The sequence below is a fragment of the Palaemon carinicauda genome, chromosome 28 (genome assembly GCF_036898095.1).
Source record: "Palaemon carinicauda isolate YSFRI2023 chromosome 28, ASM3689809v2, whole genome shotgun sequence".
Classification (NCBI taxonomy): domain Eukaryota; kingdom Metazoa; phylum Arthropoda; class Malacostraca; order Decapoda; family Palaemonidae; genus Palaemon; species Palaemon carinicauda.
In genome coordinates, this window is record NC_090752.1 from 72,093,167 (window position 1) to 72,106,081 (window position 12,915).

At 40.5% G+C, this 12,915-nt stretch overlaps 1 protein-coding gene across 3 annotated transcripts in view; it reads right to left on the reverse strand.

The window, feature by feature from the left end:
- fzr (fizzy-related) overlaps window positions 1–12,915 on the reverse strand; it is a 92,925-nt gene that overhangs the window by 52,003 nt on the left and 28,007 nt on the right. For all 3 annotated transcript variants that reach the window (XM_068352154.1, XM_068352153.1, XM_068352152.1), the window contains exons 4-5: window positions 2,061–2,240; window positions 1,695–1,829 (exon numbers count right to left, since the gene is read on the reverse strand). In XM_068352154.1, the coding sequence (XP_068208255.1) occupies window positions 1,695–1,829; window positions 2,061–2,240 (315 nt within the window). The remainder of the gene's footprint in view (window positions 1–1,694; window positions 1,830–2,060; window positions 2,241–12,915) is intronic.

The following is a 12,915-nucleotide window of genomic DNA, read 5'->3' on the forward strand; positions in this document are numbered from 1 at the left end:
CCGATGGAACGATTAGCAACATCAGCATCAATAGGGAATGGGCTTTGAAATGTACCAGAGTGTACGTAAAAATGTCTCTGGCGTGACGGGTAATGGCAGTAGCTTTGAGGACCTACTGGCCTTCAGTGAATTTTCTGATGGTGAGACTTGAGTATTAATTAAGGTTAAAGTATCTCTAGTCTGGTTAGATAGAGCCACATCAATCCTCTGTCTTGGGCTTTGAGCTTGTGGGAAGATTGAAACAATAGTATACCATAATTTCAATAAAATGGGAGGCTTCTGAGCCTGACATTGGGACCTTGAAGGGGATTACATCAGATGAGCTGGTACTTGTGCTAACAGTGAGGTTCTTCAGAGAGTCATTAATAGTAATACTGTAATGGCATTGTCCGGTTGTTCCACTTTTGGGATAATTGGCGGTTCTGTTTTACCAGTCACTTGGTTCTTAACTTTTCCTTGAATGTCTTTCCTTTCCCTTGTGTCCTTCGTATTGTGACGGGACTAGAAGGCGGAGATGGAATGGGAGGATTCCAGCTCACTCTTATTAGGCTATAAGAGCTTCAACTCCATCAACAGATTGTGAGGCACAAGAGTTAAAGTCTCTCTCAGAGCTTGATTTATGAGGAGAGACACGTCTAATGGAATCATCTCATCTGTGTTAGATGGAGGTGTGACTCATGGGAAGAGGGGAAAAGCTCCTGGCTCCTTATGTGTCTTCTGCATTTGCAAAAAAAGGTCTGAAATATAGTGTCGTTCTGTAGAAACTGTGACGTGAAGTATTATGAACATTAGCTAGAGAGCTAGTGTATGGCTGATCATGAAAATTAATGGGTTTTCTATTAGCCTGAGACATAGGTTTACTAACAGTGTAAATTAAGGCTTTTACCTCATAAGTCCTAGCTGGACGTTTATGAAACTCCGGGGAAACTGAAATAATAGGGTGCTGATCTACACAAATTCCAAGGCTTACACAAATTCCAAGACTTACTAAACATAAAGTACTCACTCGTAACTCACAGATAATGAATACTGTAATAACGCTAGTGACGGTGAGTAAAGAAAAGAGATAAGGCACAAGCACTAAACACTATCATGGCAAGCGAGCTGAAAAAAATGCCACATGCGCAGTGGTTGCTTAGCAACTAGCAACTAAGTATGATGCAAGCAGACCAATTTTCTTGGACTGTCTGGTCGTAGAGAAAAGGTCTAGGAGTAACCCATATAAACGACTCAGGTTAGTGTCAACATAGGAATAGAAGTGAATTACAAAAGGTTTCAATTTGTAAGCAGTAAAGATATTTTAATGGAGGTACCAATAAGATCAACTCAGTTCATGCCTGATCCTCTCGCCTTTTCTTATACCAGTTCATCGTACGACAGGAAACAAAGAGATACCATACCGACTAGGGAAAAATTCTTGGAAAGTCCTTTCAGTCTTGTCGAATCTCTTCTTTAATAAAAGGTATTGCAGATGAATCTTGCACAAGATTCTCAGATAAAATTAATGGGAATAACTATGTTAAAGGCTTTCTTACTAATAAATACAGTAACTCTCAATACACAAATACAGTACTAGCTTTTCTACTTGATACAGTACAATAGTAGCATAATTATTAAATTTCAAACTGTTCCTTTTTCAAGGAACTCAAGTACTAAATATTAATACCTATTCCAAAGAAAGATATGGAACAAACCTTAAATGGAATCTTTGATATCTTCCTAGCTGCTTTTCTGGGAGACCTCAGTAACTTCTGACTTTTTGCACTAACTGGAGACAGTGAATATGGGGATAAGGTATCTTCTCGCTGATGACTTTTACGTGGTGAGAACTGCGGAGATGATAAAAATATTTAGAGAACTTTCACTAACAAACCTATTGATTTACTTCTATTTTTCCATAAGACAAGATAAAATAGTCATATAAACTCGTAAGAAGATAAATGAAGGCACTCCAAAAATTTATAAAGCAAGTATGATTACATGTGTTTCTTGAAAAATATGAATACTGTATATCATAAGTTAAAGATTTGAGTAACTGATAAAAATTTTCATTTACATACATGATATAAATTTGGATTTTGTACGGGTGATAACGCTCTTCTTTCGTCTGGAGTGTCTCTTAAATCTTCAATGTTTGTACCTAAGAGTTCATTACGTAATAACGTCGTGTATGCCACACCATCCTTGCCCTCTCCTCCTTCTCGTCCTTTTCGAACTTCTGTATTTGATCTGTTGTTTTCCTGAAGCAATACAAAGTATAACAAGATTTACAAAGAAACTATAAGATGTTTTATTCTGAAACACATAAAAAGCTAAATCAAAATCATACAAAATGAAACCATAAGCTAATTAAATACACAAATTACACCACATACCTCACAAAAGTGTTGATTGAACACCAATACATGTATGTTTGTTGTAAAGTATAAAATAAAATTGTATTCAATGAAAACAGGAGGGTACAAAAATGTTTCATGGCCACAAGCAGCAGGATTTACCAGTGTGTAAATTTATGAATTTTGGCCATATGGCCTAGCACTGAGGTATGGGAGCCCATTCAGTGAAAAACTGCCTGCAGGTAAAAACCTTATTGCTACATACTACAAAGTAGAATTTCAGAGGTTTAGACAGCAAGACATCATAAAGAAAAGAGCGACAGAAGTATAGTACAAGGCTAGAAAGTAGGAGAAACTATGGGCCAAGGAATTCTCAGACCCTCAAGTAATGCTTACAGTGAAGTGGACAAGTTACTGTGAAATCAGTTTTGTTCATGTAGGATGAATTTTTGCTTATTTCAAGCAAGATACTGTGAAAGTGAGCTGATGCATACACACCCCAACCTTCAACACCTGGATGACTGCAATATTCCTCTTGAAGATAAGTGGGACCTGACTTGGCATGTTCCAGTCCTAGCAGTTACCTCAACCCTCTCAGCAGTCAAAGCTATACAATACGGACTGACTCACAAAGTGGGAAAGAAACTGCGTTCCCGGACATTTCTTTCTTGGTTCGGCTAATGCTAAGGAAGAGTCATTGACACCCAAAGCTGAGGTGTCGGGTCTTCATATAGCAGTGCAGAGCCTTCACGGAACACAAAAGCATCTCCTCTCCATGCCATAAAACGCTTCACGTAGAAAAGGGATGGAGAAGGGCTCGAACCAGGGGTCACAAACTAGCAGATCCTGAGTTTTGGCCATGTAGTCTGGTACTAAACTAAGAAATCTCCTTTAACCTCTCAGCGTGCGAGACTAAGGCACAGAGACCATTTACCGGTAACTCGCCTATACTCCTTGCCGATACTAAGGCAGCAAAGACATTCTTGAGAGTCAGTACCTTGACTGACAGCCTTCTCAAAGGCTTGGACAGGTATGAGTGAGAGCCTTGAGAATGAAGGACATGTCCCCCTGCAGGGCTTGATGTGCCAAGATCAACAAGATAACTCAAAGCTCTTCATGAGCATAGACAACTCTTATGAGGAGAAGAGGTTTATCCCTTCTTGTCGAAAAACTATGCTCAAGGCCGAGTCGTAGCCTTGACAGCAGTAACTGAGAAGAACTTCCAGCAAATGGAGATGAAGAAATCTGCAATCTGCTCTAGAGAAGATAAGACCAGAGAAGAATCCCTTCTAAGATGTCAATCATACAGGGTGGCCAATTTTCTCTGGGAGAGATTGCCCTAGGGAGCTCTCTCGGGATTTTGAAAGAGCAAATCCGGATACCATTCAGCCATTTGGGAGTCACCAGGATCAACCTACGTGCCCTACACCCTGGGAGGGCAAACAACTGCAGACATCACAGGAGTCACCTACACTAGAGATACACTTACCACGCCTTTCACCACTGGCATCACAAGCACTGGGAAGCCTACCTGAAAAACCTAAGGAGGCCTGAACCTTTCTTAGGTCAAACTCATCATCAACAGTACAGTACACACAAATGGAAAGAGCCTCCAACCTCTGATGGGGTGTAGCAAACATTGGGGAACCCTACAAGTCACCAGAACCTTAACCCCTTGACTACGAGGCCGCGGATCTGCTACTCAAGCTATATATGAGATTTGTCACCATCAGATATACATGCTCTATAACCTACATTTCCATGTTTTTATTGTTTTACTGCTGATTGAAGAATAAATAATTCCAAAGTTTGCTTTATTTTCTATTGAATTTCACTAAACAATCAAAATATTTTTTTAATACATTGTGAAGTGACTACCGAGTAATTTTTCTGAAATTTGTTTTATAAAATTTTCTCTCAATACAGTAATGGTAAAGCAGTATTTTTACGTGTGAAAAAAATTTATATCCATTGAAGTGACTTTGTTATTCCGTAATAATTCCATGATAAATAGCCATCGAAAGATATTGAGCTACTCATCAGTAATATTGAACTTTATATAGAAATGTAATGAAAATATCCATTTGTTTTCTTTGACACAAGAAGTATTCTAAAATGTATAAATATATAAGATAGGGTAAAGCACTGTGATTTTGTGTAAAAAACTTTACATTCATTGAAGTGACTCTTATTCCATAATAATTCCTTGATAAATTGCCATTGAAAGAACAACTTTACGTTACTGTATATGGAAAAGTGGGTCGTTTCTTAGCATTATTATTGATTTTTTAAGTAATAGATCTCAAAGAGTTGTTGTTGATGGGCACCATAGTGAGTACAGTGAACCCTCGCTACTTCGCGGTTCAACCATCGCGGATTCACCACTTCGCGGATTTTTTCCATAACCCATATATATATATATGTATGCATGTATTTATGTATATATGTAGGTATGTATATGTGTATACATATAAATATATATATATATATACACACACACATATATATATATATATATATATATATATATATATATATATATATATATATATATATATATCTAAAGTAGGAAGATGTGATGTAGTTCTAAGGGAAAAGTATGGGAAATATGTCTGGGTAATAAGCAAAGCTCTACCTCCAGTTTGTTTCTACATTATGATCAGAGATAAATGTAAACAAAACATTGGTTGCCATTTTTATCGTGGTTTTTAGCATGTTTAGGAAATGCATGATATAAAATCACCTTTAATATTTGTGCCTGTTTTAGTTTAGGGTACTGTAGTACATGCATTAAGTGTTCTGTACATTAAAGGGTAGTTTGTTAGCAGTACTACGTACAAGGGAAGGTTTTAAAAGTCTGAATATACATGTTGAATAAATAGGTAAATATGGTGTCACTACTTCGCGGATTTTCACCTATCGCGGCCGCGACTGGAACCTATCTACCGCGATAAACGAGGGTTTACTGTATAGGAATATGATATCTGGTGTTCCACAGGGTAGTTCTAGGCCCATTACTTTTCATACTATATACACATGACATGTGGTTTGGCCTAGAAAACAAGCTTGTTGCATATACAGATGATGCTACTCTTTTTGCATCAATTCCATCCCCTGAATGTAGATCTGGGGTTGTTGAATCCCTTAATAGAGATCTAGCTAAAATTAGGGCATGGTGCAAATTATGGGATATGAAGTTAAATCCCAACAAAACTCAAAGTATGATTTATACAGTATAGGACATATCTGTTTTGATGCTGTTACTGTTTTTAGAATAATATTATTGTTAATTTATTCTCATCATTTATCTATTTCCTTATTTCCTTTCCTAATTGGGCTATTTTTCCTTATTGGAGCCCTTGGGCTTATAGCATCTTGCTTTTCCAACTAGGGTTGTAGCTTGGCTAGTAATAATAATAATAATAATAAGATAGAGGATCCTCAACATCCGGATCTCAGTACTGTATTGATAATGTTTCTTTAAACGACTCTCTTAAAATCTTAGCTGTAATTCTCGACAGCAAATTTACTTTTGAGAAACACATTAGGTCTGTGTCTTGTTCAAATGCACAAAAAATTGGCGTATTGAGAAAGTCAAGATTTTCGGTGATTTATCTATTCTGAAGAAGTGTTTTAATTCTTTCATTCTCCCTTGTTTTGAGTATTGTTCTCCTGTCTGGTGTTCAGCTGCTGATTCTCATCTTAATTTGTTTTGGACAGAAACTTACGGTCTATTAAATTTCTCATTCCTGATCTAGCTATTAAACTTTGGCACCGTCATTCAATTAGTTCATTATGCATGTTGCATAAGATTTTTCATAATTCCGACCATTCTTTACATTCAGATCTTCCCGGAGAGTTCCATCCTGTTCATAATACTATTATTATTATTACTATCCAAGCTACAACCCTAGTTGGAAAAGCAAGATGCTATAAGCCCAGGGGCTCCAACAGGGAAAAATAGCCCAGTGAGGAAAGGAAATAAGGAAATAAATAAATGAAGAGAACAAATTAACAATAAATCATTCTAAAATAAGTAACAACGTCAAAACAGACATGTCATATATAAACTATTAACAACATAAAAAACAAATATGTCATAAATAAACTATAAAAAGACTCATGTCCGCCTGGTCAACAAAAAAGCATTTGCTCCAACTTTGAACTTTTGAAGTTCTACTGATTCAACCACCCGATTAGGAAGATCATTCAACAACTTGGTAACAGCTGGAATAAAACTTCTAGAGTAGTGCGTAGTATTGATCCTCGTGATGGAGAAGGCCTGGCTATTAGAATTAACTGCCTGCCTAGTATTACGAACAGGATAGAATTGTCCAGGGAGATCTGAATGTAAAGGATGGTCAGAGTTATGAAAAATCTTAGGCAACATGCATAATGAACTAATTGAACGACGGTGCCAGAGATTAATATCTAGATCAGGAATAAGAAATTTAATAGACCGTAAGTTTCTGTCCAACAAATTAAGATGAGAATCAGCAGCTGAACACCAGACAGGAGAACAATACTCAAAACAAGGTAGAATGAAAGAATTAAAACACTTCTTCAAAATAGATTGATCACCGAAAATCTTGAAAGACTTTCTCAATAAGCCTATTTTTTGTGCAATTGAAGAAGACACAGACCTTATATGTTTCTAAAAAGTAAATTTACTGTCGAGAATCACACCTAAAATTTTGAAAGAGTCATACATATTTAAAGAAACATTATCAATACTGAGATCCGGATGTTGAGGAGCCACCATCCTTGACCTACTTACAATCATACTGAGTTTTGTTAGGATTCAACTTCATACCCCATAATTTGCACCATGCACCAATTCTAGCTAAATCTCTATTAAGGGATTCACCAACCCTAGATCTACATTCAGGGGATGGAATTGATGCAAAGAGAGTAGCATCATCTGCATATGCAACAAGCTTGTTTTCTAGGCCAAACCACATGTAATGTGTATATAGTATGAAAAGTAATGGGCCAAGAACACTACCCTGTGGAACACCAGATATCACATTCCTATAATCCCTATGGTGCCCATCAACAACAACTCTTTGAGATCTATTACTTAAAAAATCAATAATAATGCTAAGAAACGACCCACCCACTCCCAACTGTTTCAGTTTGAAAACAAGGGTCTCATGATTAACACGGTCAAAGGCAGCACTAAAATCAAGGCCAATCATATGAACTTCCCGACCACAATCAAGGGATTTCTGTACAGCATTGGAGATTGTAAGAAGGGCATCACATGCTCCAAGGTCTTTACGAAAACCAAATTGCAAACTAGGGAGTAGATGATTACCTTCAGCAATCCTATTAAGACGTTTTGCCAGAAGACGTTCAAAAACTTTAGATAATATGGGAGTTATGGAAATTGGGCGGTAATCAGTGGGACTTGAGCTACCAAAAACACATTAACATAGAGGAGTAACATTACCAATTCTCCAACTAGTGCTAAAAGCTCCTTTTCTTGCTAACTTGCGCAAAATAACAGATAACTTTGGAGCTAAGAAATCTGCTGTCTCTATAAAAAAACAAAGGAAAAATACCATTTGGGTCTACAGTACACCTCCATAAGCATCAAGGTCCACCAACAGAGCTTTAATCTCACGAGATCAAAAAGCTAAACTAGTTAGTTTAGCCTCAGGAAAACAGGAATGAGGAAGTTCAAGTTTTTCATTACTCTGTTTACTGTCAAAAACATCAGCCAAAAGGGTTGCCTTTTCCTTTGGACAGTGAGTGACTGAGCCATCTGGTTTAAGTGAAGGAGGAACTGTTGCATCTACACCAAAGAGTGCAGATTTAAGGGTAGACCACCATTTATGTTCCTGAGTTGTACCAGAAAGTGTTTCTTTTATGGTTAAATTGTATTCCTTTTCAGTTGAGGCATAAACTCTCTGAGCAAAAGCTCGAAGCTGAGTATAGTTGTTCCAGGTCAAATCTGATCTGTTACCCTTCCAAAGATGATAGGCCTCCTGTTTCTCCAAATAAGCACGTCTACAATCATCATTGAACCACGGTTTGTCCTTCACTCGGTACCTTAGCACACGAGAAAGGATACGCCTATCAATTATGTTGACTAGATTCTCATTCAAAGGGACAACAGGATCTACACTATTATATAATTGTGACCAATTGAAGCACAAAAGATCATACAAAATCCCATTCCAGTCTGCTTGGGATTTCATATAAATTTTACAAGAATATGATATATCAGGGACAGGCTGCTCAGTCTTCACTAATAATGAAATCAAGGCATGATCAGATGTCTCCATCATGAGGCTCAATACTACACAGTATTCTAGAAGTTTTATTCCAGCTGTGACCAAGTTGTGGAATGATCTTCCTAATCGGGTAGTTGAATCAGTAGAACTTCAAAAGTTCAAAGTTGCAGCAAATGTTTTTACAGCATATTGAACAGGCTGACATAAGTCTTTTTATAGTTTTTATGTGACAAATGTTTTGACGTTGTTGCAATAAATGATGCTTTGTGTGTATGGAAAAAAAACTTTTATTTTTACATATGTTTTATAGCCTCAAGTGTCCCCCCCAAGAAGTGCCTTAATCTGTTATTTCTTTTAACATGTACTGACAGCATGACCCTACACCCAGTAGGAAGACGAGTATAGGTAGAACAATAGGACTATAGGCATGGTGAAGTTGCCAAAAGAAGAGTTACTCAAGACCTGTTTTGTTGTTATAACTTCTTCCCATACACTGATGAGTGATTCAAGCATGCCCTACTACATGGTGATTTAATTCAATTTAGGAGCAAATGAAACTAGATTCTTATCACTGACCTAGGTTGTACAATCAAAGTGTAATAGTTTTTTTTTAATATACTGTATTGACACAGAGTTTCCATGGCTAGTGATTCACGTACTTGTCCCCAGAAATAGGTGAACATAAAGTGGCATAGAAAAGTTTTCAGTTGACTGTTAATGCAGATTATGAACCACAGTGTTGCGGGGTTCTCCTTAAAGCTTGATGTCTTTCCTGTCATAAGCCTGGAACTTTCTCTGGATAATATCTACATGAAACAGAAAGACACTGTCTTGATGTTAACAATTAGAAAATTTGCATCACAAACCAGATAGGGCTTTATCCTGAGAAAGGGCTCATAGTGATATATTTTTTGTATGAGTGACTGACAACGATTGTAGCTGCCGGAGTTGGCTGCTGAAAACATTTTTTGTGTCGGGACGCTTATTGTAGCAGTAGTGTTGTTTGTTGAGATAGTTGGACCACCCAAGCAATACACACGGTAGCGTTTATGTTGTACTAAAACATGTAGATGTTTGTAGCATAGCATGAGGAACTTCTCAGGAATGATATAAACTTTTTTTTCTTTGCACAACAATAAATATTTTTCTTGTATTTTATGAAGACAGCATTTCATTCTAGTACCTTACATCATTGTGTCCCCTTCTCAGCCCCCCATTATATGTTTAGTACTATTTGTTTCCTTTATAAAATCTAATCTGAGATTCAAGCTATTCATGTATACTGCTCATTTTCCCAGAAATTAATCAGCGGTCATGCTACCTGTTTATTCAGCAAGCTCAAGGCAGGATAAATAATAGAGAAGTAAGGTTCTGGCAGGGTCCCTTTGCCCAGTATAAAATAAAGGGGTGGTACCCAGTGCCAAGTTCTCTTGACCTGTTATTCAGATTTTTGGTTTTCCACTGTTTTATATTTTTTGTGTAGTGAACGTTGGAGTGTGGTTAGCATTCAGACACTAGGCAGTTTGGGTGCTACCTCTGGCAACAGTCTGCAAACCACTACATAATTTTTGGTGCCCAGACCAGGGAAATACAAAAACTTGAGACATGGCATCGTCATCGAGTAAACGCCGAAAGGCTAAGAAGAGCCTGAGCCGGGATGAGGAGAGTCTTGTCAAGATTGTCAGTGACCTGGCAATTCAGGTCAAGTCCCTGACACTTCAAGTGGTGGCCCAGAAGAGCGTTGAGCCGTCACCAACGTGCCACGTTGCCACTGGGGTCACAACCACAGTGACCACCAGTGCTCCTTCTACGTCTCCAGCTTGGCCAAATATCAATGGTCTGGCAATCCTAGTAACTGGAGCAAAGCCAGTGATTGGAGGTCTCCAGCCCCCTCCAGGGTTCTCACTGTTACTCCCCCTGTACCAGGCTTCTTGGAGTCTCCTGCTCTGAGTAGACCGCTTGCTTCCTCGCCTGTTCCGGCAACTAAACCGGTTAGTCCGCCAGAGACTGCAGCCAGTAGACTAGGGGAGCAGTTCCAGGAAAACCCGACCGAAGTCAGTAGGGTAGAAAGGCTCCAGCAGCTACAGCTGAGGCAGTTCTTGCCCAGACAGGGGCCATTCCTAAGCGGAGATGCCAGGCCAAGGAAAAGGCCAGACCAGCATTACCTGAAACTTTGACTATGTCCAAGGAGTCCACCAGCGAAGATTCTGGTAGCGAGACTTCTGGTGACACTTCCAACTCCTGTAACAGTGTCAGCTCAGACGACACTGTCTCCACCGATCACATCCAGTCCCTCCAGACAGAACGCAGTTTGTCTAATCTGCTCAAGGTCCTCGACTCCAGGAGGATCCCCAAGCCTGGAATCTTCCAGCTAGAAACTGGCCAGAGTTTTGCCCTATTCCTGAGGGATTGTGAGGCCTTCTGTGCGAGTAAATATACCGCAGGAAGCTCTGGGCAGTGGACCATTGAGTTATAAAGATTCCTAAAGGGGGAAATCAAGGAGGCGTTCTCGACCATAAGGGGTCCCAAGATCTCATATCCCGACATGAAGGAACGCCTCCTCGACTGGTGCCAAGAAGCCAGAGAGAGGCGTGATGCGGGTAGGAAGTCCCGGTTCAGCAGTGCCACCTGTGGCAAGGGCGAACTGCTTTAGATTTACGCTGTCTGGTTGGCCTCCCTGTACAGGTCGGTCTATCCTCGCCATAGTTTGGAGCGGATGGAGTTTAGGCGGAAGCTCCTCAGAACTGTTCTGAGCAGAGCTGTGAGTTGGCTGGAACAGTCTCTGACCACTATTAATGTCTCTGCTAGCCATCTGGATGTTCTACACCTGTTGAGTGTTCTCGACGAGGCATCCTGTCAGCGAAGCCAGAAGGCAGAGGATTTGGCCGTCAGTCGTGTGGGACAGTCATGGCACGGCTCGTACGTCAACAGGGTTGCTGTGGCCGCCCCCAGCCGTTCGCCTGGACCTGACAGATCGTATTCACGCACTCCTCCTCAACCTGTCCCCAAACCTGCACCTGCCACTATCGCGCACCTTGGATAGGTCTCCTCAATTCCAGAGAAGGTACTGTGTATGGTGCCAGAAATCAGGGTACCTTAAGGACGAGTGTCGCAGACGCCTCCACCTGTGCCTACGTTGTGGTTCTTCCAACCATCATGTAGCACAGTGTGGACGACAGGCGCCGCCTATAAACAGATCACCCGTCCAGAAGACAGCTAATGGCAACCCTGGGAGGGAGATCATCTCTGTCCAGACTTCTTCAAGGTGGAGAGCAGTACCGGTGAGTGCTACTCTGACCCCGTCATCCTATTCTGGATCAACCTGTAGGCGGGAGAGCCGAAGTGGGAGCGAGTCCAGTGCTTCTTCTCGGACTGTGGAGAAGAAGAGGAAGAGCAAGAGAACAAAGCCCAGGAAGTCAAGATCTGAGGAGTATCATAGGGGTTTAAACACCAGGGCTTCGGTGTAGATGGGGCTACATCGAAGAAGGTTGCGAGTGCTAGAGTGCGTGCTCCTAGTATTCGGTGGCAGCCTCGGATATCTCGATTTCCAAGGTTACCCCTCAACCTGGAAAGGTCATTACACCTCCAATGCCTCTTTCAAGATTGGCCAGTGATAACCTGTCCTCGACACGGTCCCGAGCTTCTCCACCTGACTCCTCCTGGGAGGAAGCAGGAACCAAGGCTGTATTGAAAACACTTCGTAGGGTTAACCTGGCGCAGTTGGTTCCTGTACCACTCATGGTTGTCCCAGTGACCATGTCGATTTTCCATCGGGAGCATCGGATGCTCTCATTGACTCCAGAGCTGAGGTCAATCTCCTGTCATTGATAGTAGTACAGGATTACCAGCTACAGATGGTACCCAACACCATTGGTCTGAAGGGTTTAGGGCAAACAGGACCTAAGACCTTAGGTACTGTACTGTTGACCCCTATACTGCATGGAATGACATTCGCCCCGAGTGTGTTCCATGTAGTGCCTTCAGGGATCTATGGCTGAGCACGTAGTGCTTGGTTACCAGTTCTTGAGAGCAAATGGGGTGATAGTTGACGGAGCCCGATATCGGCTGAGCGTTGGCAGTACTGTACTCCCCAAGAACCTCTTTGGGAGCATTATATCCCGATACGTGGAGTCTGTTGTCAGCAAGTGCTTTACGCACTTGAGGTCCACGCAACTGATTTAATAAGGATTGCCAGTATTGAGCCAGTACTTGTTCCAGTTACTGTAAACTTTCCTAAGGGACTTGACACCTCTTTTAGGTGCCCTGCTTGTCCGACCAACTGTTGGCCGGAAATGTATCATGATGGCGACATCATAACCCCCGGTCTGTCAAGGAAAGCT